Raw genomic sequence first — 19,835 nt, 5'->3', positions numbered from 1 at the left:
TTGAAATATCCAAACAAGAAAAAATTGCGTGCTCCCCTCATCCCCCAGGGTCAGGAATAGATAATGAAGAACGGACTTCAGAATTGGCCTATGGGTGGATGGACCAGCATTTAAAAAAAAAAAAGGACAGATATTTTATACTTGAAGACAAGGCATTTTGGAGTAGGGCCTGAGAACAGAGCAAGTGAACGTATTCCCTCTTTTTTTCCATGTGGGAAAGAATATTTTTTTTTAAATTTATTTATTTATTAAGGATTTCTGCCTCGTCCCCACAACCGCTTCCCATTTCCCTCCCCCTCCCCCGATCAAGTCCCCCCCCCTCATCTGCTCGAAGAGCAATCAGGGTTCCCTGACCTGTGGGAAGCCCAAGGACTGCCCACCTCTATCCAGGTCTCGTAAGGTGAGCATTCAAACTGCCTAGGCTTGTGGGAAAGAATATTAAGTTGCACAAAGGTTTTATTTAACCATAATAGCAGCTTTCAGTGCACAGTGTCCACACTGTGACTCAGCTAATTCTGTGTCGCAGAGCTGCCTAAAGTCTGTGCTCGCATGGTTTGCAGGTCCTTTGGATAGGCAGCTGCACTTGGGCTGCACAGACCCTGGCTTTGCTGCTTGCTATGGCCATCAGCTGCTGCTGAGTTGAACATAGAGGGCAGCAGCAGGGGAGAAAGTTTTAGCGCTCTCGGTATGAGATCCCCTTCCAGGTAGTCTGTGAGCTAAAACCAAGAGGAATAGCAAGAAAGTTCTCTTCCCTGTTTCCTCCATATCCTATAACTATCACCATTTTTATTACCTCCCATCAAATCTCTCAGAGCCCTGGTTTTGCTCTGGTACAAGAGAGGAACTCAAGCGGGCTGTACTGACCTGGGGGCCTCACATCCAATGGGTCTTCCTTGTTCGTGTGATCCCCAGTTCCCTCTGCCTTATGATTTCTCCTTTTGTTCTTCTTCTCGGAAGACCTCCCAGGATGTCTTGATGGGGAGGTCCTTCATAGTAGGTGCTTCTGAGTAGAGGCATATTTGTGCCTAAGTCGGTCGGTCTTGTGCCGCCATGATGAAATGCCTAAAACAAGAACCTTATAGAGAAAGGTTCTGCTGAGCTCGCAGTTTGGGAGGCTCAGGTTTGATTCTGGCAGACCCACAACTTTGGAGTCTGGCACAGGTACAAGATGACAACCGTGGAGCAAACGTTGATGTTCAAAGGCAGAGAGAGCAAGCTAGGGGACCCACAGCCTTCCCCAAGCACCTAAAGGCCTCTCAGTGGAGACTCCCTGCTACACTCCCTTGGAGCCAAGTCTTTGTGTATCTGTACTGGGGGCACCAAATGGCCACAAGAGGAGGGGTTGAGAGGAACATGTCCCTTTCTGTCGCTATGATATGGTTCAGTGGTAGTTTTTGGTTAGAGTGGGGACTTAGGGGAACACAGGAAGAGATGAACAATTTGGCTGGATGAACCTGGATATGAATCAGGGTGTTGCTAACTGGCTCTGAGTCTTTAATATGTGCCTTCCCCCACAAGAGCCTGTTTTGTCAGTGGGAACGATACATATGCCAGCCTTTCTGAGTGGCAGAGAGGGTTAAAGATGACACGGGCTGGGTTATTGCAAGTGACTGTCCCCCTTTGCTGTTGGTCCTTGTGATGGAAGCCTGAGGTGGGAGTTTTGAGTTTCTGCCAGAATTACCTGGCATCCGTTTCTTTGTTTCAAAAATCACCCTCGCTGTACTGTTTTCAAAGCTGTTTATCTTATGAGCATGTATGTGCATGTCATGTATGTGTATGCCATGCATGTGTGAGAACCTATGGAGGCCAGTAGAATGCATCAGATTCCTTGGAACTGGAGATACATACAGTTGCGGGCTATCCGACATGGGTGCTGGGAACCGAATTTAGGTCATCTGGAAGAGCAACAAGTTGTTCACTGCTCAGCCATCTCTCCAGATGCTGTACATTTTAAAAAGTACTGCCTTCCCTCTTACATGTAACATATATATGCTCATGTGTGTGATTCTAGAATTTTCTATTATATACATTTGGGGAATACGAAGTTTCTTTTAATTAACTCTCTCTCTCTCTCTCTCTCTCTCTCTCTCTCTCTCACACACACACACACACACACACACACACACACACAGATGTATGTGTGAATACAGGCATGCTTGTGCCACAATCAGGTGCGGAGGTCAGAGGGCAACTTCCAGTTGCTTCTCCCCGCCTACCTTGTTTCTGTCTTGTTATTTCTGCTTCTCTGAATCCTCCAGGCTAGCTGGATGAGTACTTCCAAGTGATTCTCTTGTCTCCGCTTCCCATCTCCGTGCAGGAGAGCAGGGATTACAGATGTGCACTGCCGTATCTGGGTTTTAGGGGTGGTGGTGGTTAATGTGAGTTCTCGTGATTGAATGTGGGCTGTCAGGCTTGTGCCGTTAGCACCTTCATCTGCTGAGCCCTCTCTGGCCTGGCTTCTGCTTCAGTGAGGATTTTCAGTCTCAGAAAACTTTGGTTTTTGTTTTTTGAAACAGAGTTTCTCTGTGTAGCCCTGGCTGCCCTGGAACTTGTTTTGTAGAATAGGCTAGCTTCAAACTCAGAGATCTGTCTGCCTCTGCCTCTGCCTCCCGAGTGCTGGGTTTAAAGGCCTGTGCCACCATCTCCTGGCTAGAAAACCTTAATAGAATCTGAAAAATGTTCTCATACATATTTTCCTTAAATCAGATTTTCTTGATACTGAGATTTGAGTTACATGTAATTATTTTTAATTTTTCTCATACTAGAAGAATACAAACTGAATTTTAATGTTTTTTTTTAAAAAAACCAATATTGTGTATTTTGGAACTGCTTTAGAGATATAGAAAATTGAGCCGGTAGTGTAGTGTTCACATGCACAAGCTTTGGTATTTTTAGCATCTTGGACTTATTCAGTATGTTTGATAGCAAGTATAGAGCAGTATTGACTAATACCTAATCTAATACCCATGGTTCCTCCAAATTTCTTTAGTCTTTTTTTAGTATCTTACCATCCAGAACACTGCCGTATTTAACTATGTTTACATCTTCATTTTATTTTTCCTCTGTGAATAGGTATACAACATGTTTCAGCACCAGAGCCTTGGGATTAAAATTAACATTCAAGTCACCAAGCTGGTCCTTCTGCGACAACGCCCGGTAAGTCTGCAGGTGCTCTTCAGAGCACACAGAGAATTTAATGGGTTTGGAAGTTTCTCCTGACTGCTAGGGAGGGCTTCAGGCAAGGTGGCTTGTGCACCTTCCTTGCTTTGAAGATGGTGCCATTGTGAGAGAAGCGAGTCTTGGGACTAGAACCATGGGCACACGCATGCTGCTTAGGATCCCGAGGGAACGCCGAGCCATGGGCTCACACACTTCCTCTGTTCCTGGAAGGTCTGGCATATGGCTTTCACACAGGAGTAAAGCTGTGGGCTGTCTCAGAAGCATGACTTTCTACCTGGTGCTCCTGCCATGGTGGAACTCAGCATAGCCTTGTCTTTGCTGTTTCAGCTGAGTGTCTCCCTTCAAGCCAATGCTGGCTACAACAAAGCAAAGCAGTCGGCAGGCATCGAGGGGAGTGCTTTTGGTTTTGTAGACTGTTATGTTTCTGAGAAGTAGATTTCTTTGCTTTCATGAGTCGTTATCGAACTTGTGGATACAGTCCTTGGTCGTCTTGGGACCTCCTGGGTATCCTTTGGTTCTAGGCGTTTATCTCAGGGCAGAGAGAGTCATCGAATTTTATTTTTCAAGAGCATCTACCATCACAATAGGGTCTGGGTGGCAACTCTGGCTCCCTGGATGTACCGTCTCTCACTACCCTCTTCTGTTCCTCTTAGGCCAAGTTATCCATCGGGCACCATGGTGAGCGGTCCTTGGAGAGCTTCTGTCACTGGCAGAATGAGGAGTATGGGGGTGCGCGGTACCTCGGCAATAACCAGGTACCAGGAGGGAAGGATGACGCGCCTCCTGTGGATGCCGCTGTGTTTGTGACCAGGTAAGCCCGGAGCCAGCTTTTCTCTGGCGAGCAAGAGTAAAAAGGCAGTACCCTTTGGAGAGCATGTTAGCAAGACAGGCTTGGAGGTCAAGCTTGTGCCCACTTGCTTGGGCTTTGGGGTTCTCAGCAGTCAAATGGGGGTTGTTGTAGGTTCAGCCTCTGAGGGCTGAACAAATAATGAGCTATTGTCTATAAGCAGTGCCTAACCCAGGGTGTTAGCTGTCATTAGCCCTGCTGGCCGTATTAGAAGAATACTCAAATTCTGGGTAACTGGAGACGTAGAATGGCCTATAAATGCATGTTCTTTTCCCTTACTCCCCCACCTTCCCTTCGTAGCATGCTAGCAAGAGAGCATTTGCAGCTCCTGCTGACCGACTTGGGCAACCTGTTAGGGAGGAGAGTGGATGCTGTGGGAGGAACCCTAGGTGGGTCCATGGGCGACCTACACAGCCTTGTAAGACACGCCATGCACAGAACTGTGATCACCCCCCACCCCCAGATAGCTCAATCTCTTAGATGCCCATGGATGTCACATAGAGACTCTGATTGAAGCATGGGTAAAAATTCTCTCCTGGCTACAGGACTGGGGCCCAGAAGTACACAGCAGAAACCCAGGGCAGCCTCTGAAGCCTCAAGCAACCACATCACCCTAATTTCCTAGGGACACTACAGCCACTGATCAGAAACAGGTGACCCTAAATAACCAAGTTTGTCTCCTTATGTTCTGGAGCCTACATGCTCTAAATCTGGATATTGATAAGGTTCCCTTCTCCCCAGATCCTCAAGGGGAGTATCATTTTTTATTTCCTCACTTCTGGTGGCTATTGCCACCCGTGACAGACCTTGTGGACACGACACTTGAGTTCCCTTCTACTGTCACATAGCCTTCTCTCCATGTTTCTATGTCCCGATTGTCCTGTGTCAGATTGTCCCTGTAAGAGGGCTCCTTCTTCTTCTCCTTCTTCTATTATTTTTATTTTTCGAGACATTTGAACTCTGTAGGTCAGGTTGGTCTAACAGATCAAAGATCCTCCCGCCTCTGCCTCCCAAGTGCTGGGATTAAAGGTGTGCACCACCACACAGTTCGTGACCACTTCTTAACTGGATTACGCCTGCAGTGACCCTCTTTCAAAATAAAGTCACATTAATAGGCACTTAGCCATTTCTGTCTTGGGGACACAATTCTAGCATACACATGCAGTCATACACAAACACACATGCATACTTATACAGACACACGTATACACACACAGAAAGAGAGAGGAAGAGAGAAAGATGGAGAGGGAGAAAAAAAGGAGAGAACATATACCTTGTCATTACCAGGCTGTAGATTGATGCCTGACCCCTCTTCGAGAATGTCCATCAACTTCTAGCCCCTTGTGTTGAGAGGCCACCTGTAAGCGTTTGTTTCCTGTGAGAACATTTGCTACTTACATGGGATTCGATTAAACGTCTCTAGGGATGTTTCGGGCATTGTCTTCTTTTAAATAATTCCGTGGTTATGATAGGTCCATGAGCTGGCAGGTCCGGACTCACCAACCAGTGAGTGCTGGCACCTCCTGGTGCTCCTTCCTTAGAAGTGCTGGGCACCCCTCTTCCCTAGCCAGAGACTGTCATCACTAAGGGGGAATGGCATTTGGCAACTATGGGGCTTTCTATAGAACACCTAAGAGTTCTGGGAATGGGGAGGACAGATGTTTTGAGAGTGAGTTCTGCTTGGTAAGTGAGCAGGAGTTTGGTGGAGCCATGTTTATGCATAACCATAAATTATTATGATTTGTTTCCTACATGAAATTAATTAGGTCTAATTAACTTAGATCTAAAAATCCTTCCTAGAGAGAAGCTTGTTTTACACAATCCCGGGATTGAAATATGCAACCAAATTTCCACTGTCTCTACTTTGAAAGTGGTTTTTATAAACACTATAAAATTTGGGAATTCTGGTGTTTATTAAAAATATTATTAATTTAGGGGATTTCCTCCTGACACCATATTGTAAAATGCCTTTTGCCTTTCCGCTGTTTCCTTTCTCGAGAAGCTAGTTAACTCGTCTGTAACCTGCCCGTCTTCCTAGTGATGTTCTGAGGCGAGGCTGTTTCAGATTTGCTCATTGGTTTCAAGGATGCAGTGTATCTGTTACTGCCAAGGTACAGGAGAGTACCAGAAGGGAGAGAGAAAGCGCTTGGAAGTGGTCTTGTTTTGGAAATGAAAAGTATTTTCTTTTCCCCAGAGAAAATAAATGTCATCAAAATCAGAGTTAGCAAAACTCTGGGTTAGGTATTTTATAAAAACCACAAATAGCCAAGTGTCTTAGGGCTTCTATTGCCGTGACCAAAAAGCAACTTAGGAAGGAAAGGGTTCATTTGGCTTATACTTCCTCATTGCTCCTCACTGAAGGCAGTCAGGAGAGGAACTCAAACAGGGCAGGATCCGGGAGGCAGGAACTGATGCAGAGGCCATGGAGGGGTGCTGCTTATAGGCTTGCATCCCTTGGCTTGCTGAGCCTGCTTTGTTGTAGAATCCAGGACCGGCGGCCCAGGGATGACACCACCCACCATGGGCCGGGCCCTCCCCCATTTATCAGTAAGTGAGAAAATGGCCTTACAGCTGGGTCTCAGGGAAGCATTTCTTCACTGAAGCTCCTTCTTCTCTGATGACTCTACCATGTGTCAAGTTGACACACAAAACCAGCCAATGTACACCAAGTAAGGTAAAACATGTCCGTTATCCCAGCACTTGGATGGAAGAGACAGTAGAATCAGCTGTTTAAGGCCCCCTGTGCCTATGCAGTGAATGCGAGGCCAGGTTAGACTATGTGACATCCTGTCTTAACAACAAAATCAACCACAGGGCTGGGAAGATGACTTAGACGGGAAAGTGCTTGTCAAACAAGCATGAGGATCTGAGTTCTATACTCTGAAAGTCACGTGAAAGGACTGGGCTCCTTGCTGTACATTTGTAATCTCAACACTGAGGGACAGAGATGATGGCTTGCTGGCTTGTAATCCCAGCACTGAGAGGCAGAGATAAGGGCTTGCTCACTTGCTTCTGTAATCCAGTTGGTGAGGTTCAGTTTCAGTGAGAGACCCTGTCTCAAAAGACTGAGGTGGAGAGAAATTAACAAAGATCCAACCATGATCTTCTGGCCTGACCCTACCATGGGTGCACATGCACACACACACACACACACACACACACACTCATACACACACTCACACACACACTCACTCATACACACACTCACACACACATTCACACACACACACACACACAAACTCACACACCTAAGGGTACATTTTCTTTTTCTATTTCACAGTGATACCTCAGGGTTGTTGAAGGCATTGTTCCTGCTTCTGTGTAACTGCTCAGTGAATGAATCACCGCTCAGCCGCATCCCCAGAGGATGTCAGTACAAATGTTGACTCGGGCGGCAGCACTGGGGTGGGTGGAAGAGGAGGCTGAGGAGCCTGGTGGATAACTTTAAACTGGGACTGTGGTTCCTGAGCTTGAGATCACAGCAGACTGGTGTTCTGCAGGGAAATGGGATGCAGGCAGTTGTCTGCTCTAGAAAGGTATCCTTTCTGTCTACTAGGAAATCCCACAGACCAGCCATTGTTCACGGGACAGCATCCCTGTGTTCTGGGCTCACATATGGCCAGTGTGAGGATTTTTCTTTTCTTTCTCTGTTTTGGCCTGTGGCTAAGCCTGGGAGCCGTTCTCCTGGACGCTGGCTGCTGCAGAGGATGTGAACATGATGTCATGGCTAGCAGAGGCAGTCAGCTTTTCTGCAGCTGTGTGTGTCTAGGCTGTAGACAGCCACCATGTGCACTGTGGCTGGAGGCCAACCAAGGCCACACAGAAGACAGGGGCTCCAGCCCTAGTGGCTATACCTTTGGTTCTGCACTTGACCTAGGAAGACAGGCACACAGCGTTTTTCCCCCAGCCCAGTTCGGTGTTTCTGTAAAGAACATCGGAGAGACACCTAAGCAAGCATGCAGGCCTGGCTGAGGTTCATGCTGGGATACCTCTGCCAGTCCCAATTTTCAGCACCCCACGGTCCATTTCCTCCTGCCCATTCTGCATTTCTATTAGCTAGATTTATCATTTCACAATGTATACTTCCAACCTAATATTTGTATTGTGTAAATATGTACAAATTTCCCTGTCAATTGATAAAGGATAATGTTAAAATAAATTGACCAAAAATCGATAACCTAAAGTATACATATTTTTCATGAAAAACTTAGAAATTTCCAGAGGCAAAACCCATTGAGTGACAGATACAACTCACTTGGACTTATCTCCCCACTTTGTCTCTGGCCACACCTTCTAAGCTTTTGCTTCCATTTATGCATGCCACCTGCCCTGTCATTTCCCCTGCAGGATGCCCAGTGTCCCAAGATGCTCAGTTGTCAGCCTACGTCTGGGCATCTGGGCATCAACATTGTCAAGCAGAATCGTACTATGGGTACGCGTGGGCTGGTTGGGTCTCCAGGATCTGTGCCTTGCAGCAGTAGGCTGAGGGATACGTACGTGCAGGGTTTGTTCCTTTAACGCACACCACACCGGGGAGTAGAGTGGGCTTATACATGCAGAGATGGTAATGGATGAGACAGGAGGAGAGGAACAAACTCGGACACCATTCCCAGTGTCACTGGTGCAGCACAGTTTGCTGCGAGTAGACAAGGCTAAGGTGAAAACGAGAATGGGGACTCGTGGACGCGAGAACGGAAATGTGGCTGCCTTAGCCGGGGAAGGTCAGCTGGGGCCGCGGCTGCCAGCTGCGTCAAACCTGTGCTTAGCATCAGGACAGTTTGGGGATTTATTAATTTATATATTTAAAGGTAAATGAGTCATGGCTGCCCTAGGGCTATCTCTCTTTCTTTATCTCCTTCTCCTAGCCAGCTGCTGGCCCCACCAGCACTCTACGGTTGCCTGCTAACTGTGGGAATTTGTGGAGGGAAGCTTGGGGATGTTTGTTGGTGGAAAAGCAAGGCCCAGCCCTTCATTTCATCAAGAGGGGTGAACGTGAGCCCATGGGACATGCAGAGTCAGGGCTGAGGCAAGCTTTGTACCTTTATTTTCCCACTCACCCTCAACTGCACACCTGGGAGTTCTCTGTGCGTTTTTAAAAAAAAGAGATTCTTAGAAATGGCTTTTTGTCGCCTTCCTGTAGATACAGTTAATGGCCCTTACGGCCTTCCATGCTGAGTGACTTGGAGATGCCACTACAGTTGACGGGTAATTAATTGTCTCTGATCAAAAACACCTTTTAATTTTGTTTCAAACTCTTGAAGGAATAAATTTCTAACAACTAAGTGTGGAGAAGTTAGCTGTAAAGGGGACGTCCTGGGCTGGTGAGGTGGCTCAGTGGATAAAGGTATTTACCGCCAAGCCTGGTGCCCTGCATTCTGTTCCACAACCCACCTGGTAGAGGAAAAGAACTGACTCCCTCATACTTTGTCTTAGTTAGGGTGTCTATTGCTGTGAAGAGACACCATGACCATGGCAACTCTTATAAAGGAAGACATTTAATCGCGGGCTGGCTTACAGTTTCAGAGGTCTAGTCCGTTTTTGTCATAGCCAGAAGCATGGCAGCATATAGGTAAATACCATAGTAGAGAGGTAGCTGAGGGTTCTACATCTGAGTCAGTAGGCAGCCGGAAGAGAGAGCAGCACTGGGCCTGGCTTGAGCTTCTGAAACCTCAAAGCCTGCCCCCAGTGACGACACACTTCCTCCAACAAGGCCACACCCACCCCAACAAGGCCACATCTCCTAATAGTGTGACTTCCCATGAACCTATGTGGGCCATTTTCATTCAAACCACCACAAAACTTGACATGTGTACTATGGCACATGCATGCAACCTCACAGATAATCCCCCCCCCCCGCAATCTATGATGGGGCTCTTCTGTGTGATAACTGGATTTACCATTTAGAACTGTCATGGATGGTTTACTGTTGACAGATATTGCTAATTGTCCAAATCAAAGCGTCAACGTTTCAGGAACACTAGCCAATATTAGTGTGGTATCTTCCTGTCCTATTCCTGCAGGGTACCACGTACATCTGATTGTACCTTTTTATCCCCCTAGGACAGATTTCTGCGTTCACAAAGATGAGCCGTGTGACACTGTTGGTAAGTTTACAGTTGTTGATGTGTCGTGGGGCCTCTAGTCTGCAGGAGTCACCCCCTGTGTGCCCACACGAGCTTTGTGTTTTCTGTTGCCTCTCTTCGTGTAAAGTGATTCCTTGGCTGTATTCTATTTTTTTTGCAGGTAAGTTTTGAGGTTGCCTATGCCAGAAGGCATCTAGATAAAGGGTTAAGAATGTATAACAAGTTGAACCAAGCGCAGGAGCTGCCAGGCTGCTCTGAGGTATCTGGAGCAGAGATGTGATGGTCTCTAAGCATCTAGCCCACCCCGACCATTGGCTTTCTAGTCTCAACAGTACTGAGACATGCAGGCAGTGCTGGAGAACACAGGCTTTCTTCCCTTTTCTTCCTCACCTGTCCCTCGCCTGCAGGTTTCCTTCCTCTCCTGTGTTCAGTGAAACCTGCACTGCCCTTCAGTTCTTAAGGTTTCATGTAGAAACCTTCCTTCTGCCAGGCGGTGGTGATGCACTCCTTTAATCCCAGCACTTGGGAGGCAGAGGCAGGGGGATCCCTGAGTTTGAGGCCAGCCTGGTCTACAGAGCAAGTTTCAGGACAGCAAGGGTCTCAAAAACCAAAACAAAGCACACTTTAATCCCAGTACTCAGGAGGCAGAGGCACGTGGATCTCTGTGAGTTTGAGGCCAGCCTGGTTTACAGAGCGAGTTCCAGTCAGGCTCCAATGCTACAAAGAGAAACGCTGTCTCGAAAAATCAAAACCAAACCAAACAAAACAAAATAAAAATAAGCCTTTCTGTAGGTGTAGGCAGAGTACTTATCAAATAGAGGGAGTATCCATGGTTCTCCAGCGTCATCTGCCATCACACATGGGGAGGTCCCAAATATTGTATTACCCAGAGAAAAATTATGAATCTCATATGTTCAGGCGCTTCAAGTTACAGAAACACTGATGGGGAGTCAAAAAGAATTAACATATCTAATGTTGTAAAATCCAGATGTTAGCCGCCCGTTACCATGGAGTCTCAGTTATGGGTGACCTTGGCCTCTGCCTTGGCTCTACATGACTGAACTGGGTAACTTAAGTTTCTTAAGACATATGGTGACTGCCTTGATTAGATGATTTAGTAAGGCCATTTAAAATCTGGTATGATAGCCAACCGTCATTTTACACATTGAAGCTTATAGTTATTTTATTTTTTTACTTAATCAGTATTCAATCAGAGAACAGGATATCAAAAATCAGAAAATGGATGTCTGCACTTTGCCCCTGAGGACTGGTTCCATGATGGAATCTCTGGGCAAAGATAATGTTAGTCTTGTTTTGCTTGTGGGGTACCTGAGTCTTGCCCAGCGGCCGTGGACGATGTAAAGTGAAAGGGAAGTGTGTGACCTGCGCAGTTGCTCCTTCCAGCATTCACCAGGCCCTTAAGGACCGCCATATCTCCTTCTCGAGCGTGCCTCTGCCGTGGTTGTCTCCTTGTCTGGGCACAGGAGGCATCAGTTCCTCATCCAGCCCTTGCCCTAAACTTCCTCATCCCACAGAAGCCTGTATGCTGAGCCCAGATCTCCAAGCCGTGTGTCCTTCAGCACCTCCCGGGGAACTTGAGAACTTCCTTTGTACCCTGTTGAATGGTTACTTTATCACAGGGAAGGAATGAACACAGGTGAAAGGGGCTTCATGTCTGAATCGTACACACTGACGCACGTGCTTGATAACTACTGCTTGTTTAACTGTGAATAGTGAAATACCCTTCTGATATGAACTGATTGTGCATAGCTCCCCCTGTGGAAGACAAATAGCTAATTCTAATCAAGTGTTTTTCTCTTATCGACTCAATACTTCCATACCACTTTAAACACTTTACTCATGACATTTTTTTTCCATCGCAAAATGCTGTAAGGACTGTGTATCTCAGACCTTGAGAAAAACTTGTGCTTCGCAGCCCTGGAAGCCACTGGTCCAGGTCCTGCGGTCTGCAGGTGTCTGGTCTCTGATGAGGATGCTCCGTGGCCTGATGATGGCCGCCTTCTTACCATTTTCTTACTTCTGTGTGCCTCTGTTCTTTCTTATTCTTGTAAGGACATCAGTCATACTGGATTAGGACCCACCTTTATGGCTTCATTTAACCTTATTTAATTCTGCTTCCCAAAGACCTGTTACAAAACATATTCATATTGAGGGTCAATACTCCACCCTGTGATTCGAAGGGTCATAATTTAGTCTATAGGGCTGTTCATTTGACACTGAGCCACATAGCACCAGTTGGTACCTGATATCCCATGTGACCTCTCTGGCATTCACATCTCACTTCCTAAGGAGACACATCTTTTCATAGCAGGGACAGGTTGATGTCATCCTTAATGTGGTAGCTGGTTACCCGAGGGATGAGTTTTATGCCTCCTATCTCCCAGCATGCATCTTTCTCATACTCTGGTGGTTTTTAACTTTTACAAGGGAGTTGGACATAGGGACATGGCTTTTTATTATTAATAAATCTTTTGATATGTCATGATTCACTTAAACATGTTATCAAATTGTTTTTAAAATGAGGTAATTTGATAAACATTTTAAAACTGGGGCCATCACAGTCACAGACCAGCCTCAGACTCTAATTAATTTCTCTCTCTCTCTCTCTCTCTCTCTCTCTCTCTCTCTCTCTCTCTGTGTGTGTGTGTGTGTGTGTGTGTGTGTGTCTGTGTGTGTGTGTGTGTGTGACAGAATCACAAGAAGTGGCCAGATAAGTAGAAAGGCTGTTAACTGGTTTATTTGGATGTAACTCCGTCACAGGTGGAGGAATATCTGTGTATAGTCTTAAGGAATTGTCTCCTAGGAGGATCATTCCTTTGAATGACCCAGTTTAGATGGATGTCATCCATTTCGTCTTGGTCAGGTTGATGTACCACAGTTTTGGAATCTTCCTCACCTTTGGACTCTTCCTCAAATCTGTCACAATAGACTTGAATCTATTCTGAGCAGAAGTAATAGCTTGATGTTTAAATATATATTCATTGTCACAGGGCACAGCCTCTAGCCTCTGCCAGATCCCTCTGTTTACCAGTTTTACTGGTACTCATAATTGGGCTTTGACCACCTTCTATGGCTGTGTGGGGCTGTTATTTAAGCTTTCAGTTTGGGGGAGGAAATGTGAGTGTCTCTGTAGTAATAAGAGGAGCTGCGGGGCTGCGTTCCCAGCACCCCGGCCGCCTGCTCGGCTAGCTTATGCCCGAAATAACAACACACAAACTGTATTTATTTAAACACTACTTGGCCCTTTAGCTCTAGCCCTTACTGGCTAATTCCGATATCCCCATCAACCCATCTCTAATAATCTGTGAGAACCGGTCTTACCCAGAAGATTCTAGCCTATGTCCATCCTGGGTCGGAGCTTCATGGTGTGTGTCTGCCCAGGAGCCAGGAGCATGGCGTCTCTCTGAGGTGTCTGCTCCCGAGAGGAGAGCTGTGGAGTCTGAGCTCACTTCCTCTTCCTCCCAGCGTTTTGTTCTGTTTACTCCTCCCACCTATCTTCTAACCAATGAAATGGGCCAAGGCAGTGCCTTTATTAGCCAATGACCTTCCTCCATCATGTCTCTAGCTGTGGGTTGTAGGATTTAGCAAGTGCTGCCTTCCCTCTAACAAGTAAAGCTCCCAACATCCATTTGCAAGAGTTAGTATTGAGTGTGTATGAGTGTAGCATTCTATTGGTATTAGGGTGCGTGCCTCGCAATCCCAGCTTGGATTTCTTGGTGGAAGGCCACACATCCAAGAGCTGAGCAACATCAACTGTCTTGATATGGTTTTAAGAAGTAGGTTACCAGCTGGGTAGGTAGGGAAGGGGGGTTATCTGGGAAAAGTTAGGAAAGGGGCAACTACGACCAAATACATTCTACAAAATTCTCAAAGAACTAATTTTTAAAATGGGGCGGGGGCAGGAGGGAAGGGTTTCTCTGAAAGCTAGAAAGTATATACTTTACTATACCAATTCATCACTTAACACAGTTATCTTTACATGTTGGTAGAGCATATTTAAAATGTGGATTAGCATGTGTCTGGATGCTGGAGCGTCTTCTGAAAGATCATTTCGAACAAAGGAGAGTGTGGGTGACCCTCCTGGTATGGTTGTTGTCAGCATGCCCTAGGATAATGCTCATTGGATAAAACGTAAGTGAATATATGCATATAGACACATGCACACATATGTATGCATCTGGTGCAAGTGTGCAGCTTGGAGGGGGCAGTGTCTGCTTCTAGTGTCTGACAGTGTGACTCAGCTTTGTCTGTGTCTGTGAGTTCTTCCAGTCCTCAGCTTGTCTCGTAAGAGCCTCCCGAGGAGACCTGTCTGCTTGGAAGCTACACTGCAGTAGAAACGCTCTGTTTGCTATATGGCTGGGCATCCTTAACTGAAACCACTTGCCCCAGGGGACCAAGTTCAACATGTCTCGCTCTTCCTGCCAGGGTCTCTGTTCAGATTACATAGTCACTAGACTGTATTAGGAAATGGCAAAAATACAGATGTATGTTTTGCACGGGATGGAATTCTATCAGCCCTTTGGAGATGTGGAACTAGCATTTAGTTTAGAACTATATAGAGACCAACAAAACATGTGGCTGTGGATAACTGCCTTTGGGATTATAAAGTAGGAGGGCTGAAGAAGCCAAAGAAGCTCAGCACACAGGATGTCCAACTGGGGACCTGACGTACAGGCTTGGACATCGACTGCAGAGCAGCAGCACCGTTGCCTTAAAGATGTGTACGTGTGTGTATGTGTGTGTGTGTGTGTGTGTGTGCATGTGAGTGTGTGTGTTACTATGCATGTGTGTGTGAGTTGAGTGTGTGTGTGTATGTGTGTGAGTATATGTGAGTGAGTGTGTCTATGTGGATGTGTGTGAGTGTGTGTGAATGAGTGTGAGAGTGTGTGAGTGTTCATGTGAGTATGGGTGTGTGTATGTGTGTGAGTGTGTGAGTGAGTGTGTGAGTGTGAGTGTGTGTTTCATTTTTGAGATTATAATATAATTACATAATTTCAATCTTTCATCCCTCAAAATCCTCTCACACGCCCCTGCTTTTCATGGCCTCTCTTCATTAATTGTTGTTGCATGCCTATATGAGTAAGTGTCTTCCTAAAGACGTAAATACAAGCTGTTCATTCTGTATGGTGTTACTTATATGTGTGCTTTCATGGATGACCATTGGTATTGTCTAACCAATTGGTGTGCTCTTCCCTGGGAAGGACCATCTCGCCAGCTGTCAGCACTCCTTAGTTGCCTGTAGTTCTTTGTATATAAGGCTGGGCTTTGTAGTCTTTCCCGTGTAAGGCTGGGCCTCCCGGGCTTTCCCTGTCCACTGTAGCATGTCTATTGTTGTTATCCTTGTTCAGTTCATGTTTGGGCAGTCATGTTGGTGAGGGCATGGGTGTAGTTACTGACACTCTTTGGAGACACAATTTGCATCCAACTCCCTTGTCTTTCCTCCCCATCTTTCAAAAGGATCCTTGAGCCTCAGCTGTAGGGGCTGTACAGTAGCTCACTGAGCCTCTGCTGTAAGGGCTGTACAGTAGCTGACCGAGCCTTGGCTGTAGGGGCTGTACAGTAGCTCACTGAGCCTCGGCTGTAGGGGCCATACAGTAGCTCACTGAGCCTCGGCTATAGGGGCCGTACAGTAGCTCACTGAGCCTCGGCTATAGGGGCTGTACAGTAGCTCACTGAGCCTCGGCTGTAGGGGCTGTACAATAGCTCACTGAGTGGTTCTCAAGGGTTGTGGGTGAGTGCCTCTGGGCCACTATATTCAGACCAGCTGTGAGAGGACCCCAAAACATGTTTTCTGGTCAGACACAAGATACTGGGAAAACTGGTGTTAGGCCAAAGGCTACCACCTTTTCATTCTCAGCATGGCCTTGGTGTGACTGTTTTCAGAGGGGCTTCTCTGTTCCCTCTGTGTTACCATTCCTCTTGGCCAAGGGAACACTTTATGGTTAGCTTGGAAGGAAATACCATTCTTCATCATATTAGCAAACTGTTTCTACTTGAGTCATGACCCTAGTTATGTCTATTAGAATCAAGCAAGAAAGTCCTTCGCTAGTGGACTGGGGAAGCAGTGGTATCAATGGGAAATGAGGCCATGTGATAATTCTCTGTTGTGAGACAGCTCTTGTAGCTTGTGGGAAGCCACATAAACCGAGCTTACAGTGGGGTGTTGTGTGTGCAAGAGAGGCATGGAGCCCAAGGAGTGCCCCTAGGGGCTCTGTGAGAGCAAAGCCTTCGGTGCTAGTTGGAGGAAGCCGAGGAAATTCAAGGCTGAGATGCAGAGGGGACTTCCACAAGAGCTTCCTCATGATCCCTTTGCCATCTGCAAGGCTCCGTCTTCAGGGCCCCATCCTTTCCATAGAGAAGGCAACTCCCCCTTAAGGGCCTTCGTTGGAAGAATAGACAAGCAAAGCTCAGTCCTGTGGTCTGACCCTGGTTCTTCAGTGAGGCCTGGGGTCCCATCTTGATTTGCATCATCCTTTGTGACTTATCTTTCATATCCAGGTGCAATCTCATCTATACAATGGAAACAATAATTCTCAGGGTCTTTATTTCTCTTTTGTTTATATGTATGTGTGTGTAGTTGTGGGAGCTTATGTGTCCCCCATGAATTCAGGATCCTGCAGAGCAGAAGAGGGCATTGGATCCCCTAGAACTGGAATTACAAACAGTTGTGAGCTACCACGTGGGTGCTGGGAATTGGATGTGGATCCTCTGGAAGAACAGCTAATGCTCTTAACCATGAAGCTATCTCTTCAGCCCCCTCGGGGTTCTTCTGGTGGTAAAGGGGATAACTAATCAGATCCATTGGTTTGGTGGTTTTCAAGAATCAGAAAGTAGGCCTGAAGGGATGATTCAGGTTAAGAGCAGATGCAGAGGACCCAAGTTTTGTTCCCCTCACCTATGTCAGATAGCTCACAAGCCCCTGTAAGTCTAGCTCAGGAGATCTGGTACCCTCTTCTGTTCTCCTCAGGCTCATGCACACATGTGGAACATATGCATAATTAAAACATACAAATCTAAAAAACAATCCCACCCCAAGCCAGGAAATAGCAAGTGCCCCAGAGGCTGTGGAAAAGTGGAGACTCTTGTACACTGCCAGTGGTCAGGGGGCATTTTGTATTAAGGAAAATAGAGTAGTGTTTTCTCCCCTGAAATTAAAGTATAATGCATGAGTGCCAGTTCTGGATGTAAAATCAGAAGAAGCAAGAGCAGGCACTCAAGCCGCTGTTTGCACACTTGTGTTCACGATGGTGTTATCCCTGAGAGGCAGAGGAAGCATGCGTCAGTGTGCGCCATGGATCAGTGCAACATGGCGTGCACGTATGGAGGGAGGATAGGTCAGCCGTAAGACAGAAGAACATTCTGACACACTTTGTCACGAATGAGCCTTTGGGACACCATACTGAGCAAAACAAGCCAGTTAGAAAAGGGTAGGTGCTGTGGGATTCTGCATGCATAAGGCACCCAGAGGAGACTAGACAGAAAATGGTCTTGTTCAGGGGCTGGGGGAGGGGAGAATAGCGAGTTATTGCTTGATGGCCTCAAGTTCCAGTTTTAAAAGAGTGTTTGTGAAGGTTAGATTTAATTGACAGCTTGACCCATGGTAGAGTCACTGGGAATTCATCAGTAGTGGTTTTTATTGGGTTGGCCTGTAGGTATTTCCCCAAGGGATTTATTGGGTTGATTGATGTAGGAAGACCCAGCCCACTGTGGGCTGCATCATCCCCTGGGGGTTTGGTCCTGAAAGATAAGAATTGAGAAACTGAGCTAAGTACTAGAGGCGCACACACCTTCATTGCCTCTCTTCTTGACTGCGGACATGATGAGCTGCTTCAAGTTTTTGTCTTGGCTTCCTCACAATGGTGATTTATGGAAATATAAGCCAAACAAACCCTTTCTTCAATTGGCGAGGGAGTTTTATCACAGTGACAAAAACAAGATCAGGATGGCAGTAATGGGTGAACAATTAATGAATGAATTTACTGCCATTGAACTGTACACCGAGAAATGGTTAATACATTAAGCTCTGTGTTGTGTTTAGTTGGCCATGATGGAGTTTATGTTTGTTCTGATTTTTTAGGTGAACCAACAAAGAGAGAAATTATAAATTTGATTCTGTAGAATTTTGTTTTTTTTTTAAAGACAACTTCACTTGGAGAACAATTCCCAGGTAGAGGGGAGTTCTTCCTCTCTGGAAGGAGAAATGGGACTCTAGCTGGGGTGCAGACAGTGTCAGAAGGGGGAAGGGTGGCACCTTCACAGGCTGGAAGGCAGAGGAGAGGATAGCCAGGGCAAAGAGAGGAAGGGCACAGCATGAAGTGATGCCCAGGATGAAGAAGAATCGTTTTTATTATTTTGAAGTTTTCTTTTTGGTTGTCAAGCTGTGCTGTGTGGCATCAGAAAATAGGGCTCAATTGAGCGACCATGAGGCTCGCAGGTATTTTTGGACTGTGGGCAGTCCACACTGCATCTGCAATAAAACCGCCACTTTGGTCGAGCCGTGAGTTTATTTTCTCTGCAGCTGCTCAGCCACTGGACTCTTGGAAGAAAGAGTTGAGGTCAGCCACCAAGGATCTTGTGGTGCTGGGGACTGCCCACAGGCTCAGCTTTGGGTGGCCTTCGAGTCTCAGAGCTGCAACTTAAGGGAGAATGTTTATAGCTTGCATGGTATATAGACAGTTTATCAGGCTCCATTGGGCACTGTGAGTTTATAAATTGAAGAACCCTCAACCCCCTCTAGTGAAACTGAAAGTTGGCAGTGAATTTTTAACCTCCACTTCTTCATATATACAATGTAGGAAATCAGAGTACTTTGGGAGGGCCAAAGATGGTTCAGCCAAGGCAGTGGTTCTCAACCTTCCTAAAGCTGCCACCCTTTAATAGACTTCCTCATGGTGTGGTGACCCCCAACCATAGAATTATTTCGTCGTTACATCAAAACTGTAATTTTGCTGCTGTTATGAATTGTAATATAATTATCTGGTTTGCAGGATGTCTGATATGCAACCCTGTGTTAGGGTCATTTGACCCCCAGGTTAAGAACTGTTGGGCTAAGGAAACTTTCTGTTTCTCTATTGAGCAGAGACAAATTCTTGGCCCAGTCTTTAGGACTTCAGTTCAAGTGTCGTTGGTGGGATTGGTTATGGGTGGTTGTGCTCAAAACATTATCACAAGCAGGACTATATGTCATGGTTAAGAAAGAGCTGAGCCATGTTTAGGGAAGGGACTGGCCATAGCTAGGGAAGCGTTGAGCCATGGTTGGTTAAGAGTGGAATGAATCATAATTAGGACCTGACACACGGTCCAGGGTATCATGGTAAATATTGTTAGCGGATATACACAGGATCGTTCCCCTGGGGAGATTAAGTTTCTCAGCTTTCCTGGAAAGAACCAACAATAGCCTTCTGTCCAGTGGAATGAGATTGGAAGTGACATATGGTATTTTGAGGGTTTTGCCCTTACAAACCTCCTTGGCAATCTTGCTTCATTGGTCATCCTAAGGTCATCCAAGGACCTGGCAGCTGTGGTCCCCGAAATGCTGGGTGTTTCAGGAGCGAGAAGAGTGTGGAGACACTGAGATTGGGGTTCTGTTTGGCAGCTCTTAGCTCCCATGTTTAGAAATGAGGAAGTCGGAATCTCCCTAAGATTCTCTGGTTTTCAGGCATTGAGATCTACAGCCCCTGAAAACTTTGGCAGGTGACTCCCCT

The 19,835-nt window shown here is 46.3% G+C and overlaps 1 protein-coding gene across 1 annotated transcript in view; it reads left to right on the top strand.

The window, feature by feature from the left end:
- The window catches only part of Adamts17 (ADAM metallopeptidase with thrombospondin type 1 motif 17), a 291,689-nt gene that overhangs the window by 65,109 nt on the left and 206,745 nt on the right, over positions 1–19,835 (top strand). The window contains exons 5-7 of the mRNA XM_041652890.1: positions 3,073–3,156; positions 3,834–3,991; positions 10,088–10,131. Of these exons, the coding sequence (XP_041508824.1) occupies positions 3,073–3,156; positions 3,834–3,991; positions 10,088–10,131 (286 nt within the window). The remainder of the gene's footprint in view (positions 1–3,072; positions 3,157–3,833; positions 3,992–10,087; positions 10,132–19,835) is intronic.

The sequence above is a fragment of the Microtus oregoni genome, unplaced genomic scaffold, assembly GCF_018167655.1.
Source record: "Microtus oregoni isolate MIOR12 unplaced genomic scaffold, Mior012 000000F_ref0000247, whole genome shotgun sequence".
Classification (NCBI taxonomy): Eukaryota; Metazoa; Chordata; class Mammalia; order Rodentia; family Cricetidae; genus Microtus; species Microtus oregoni.
Note: the sequence above shows the minus strand (reverse complement) of the source record. Positions and strands in the feature narration are given on the sequence as shown.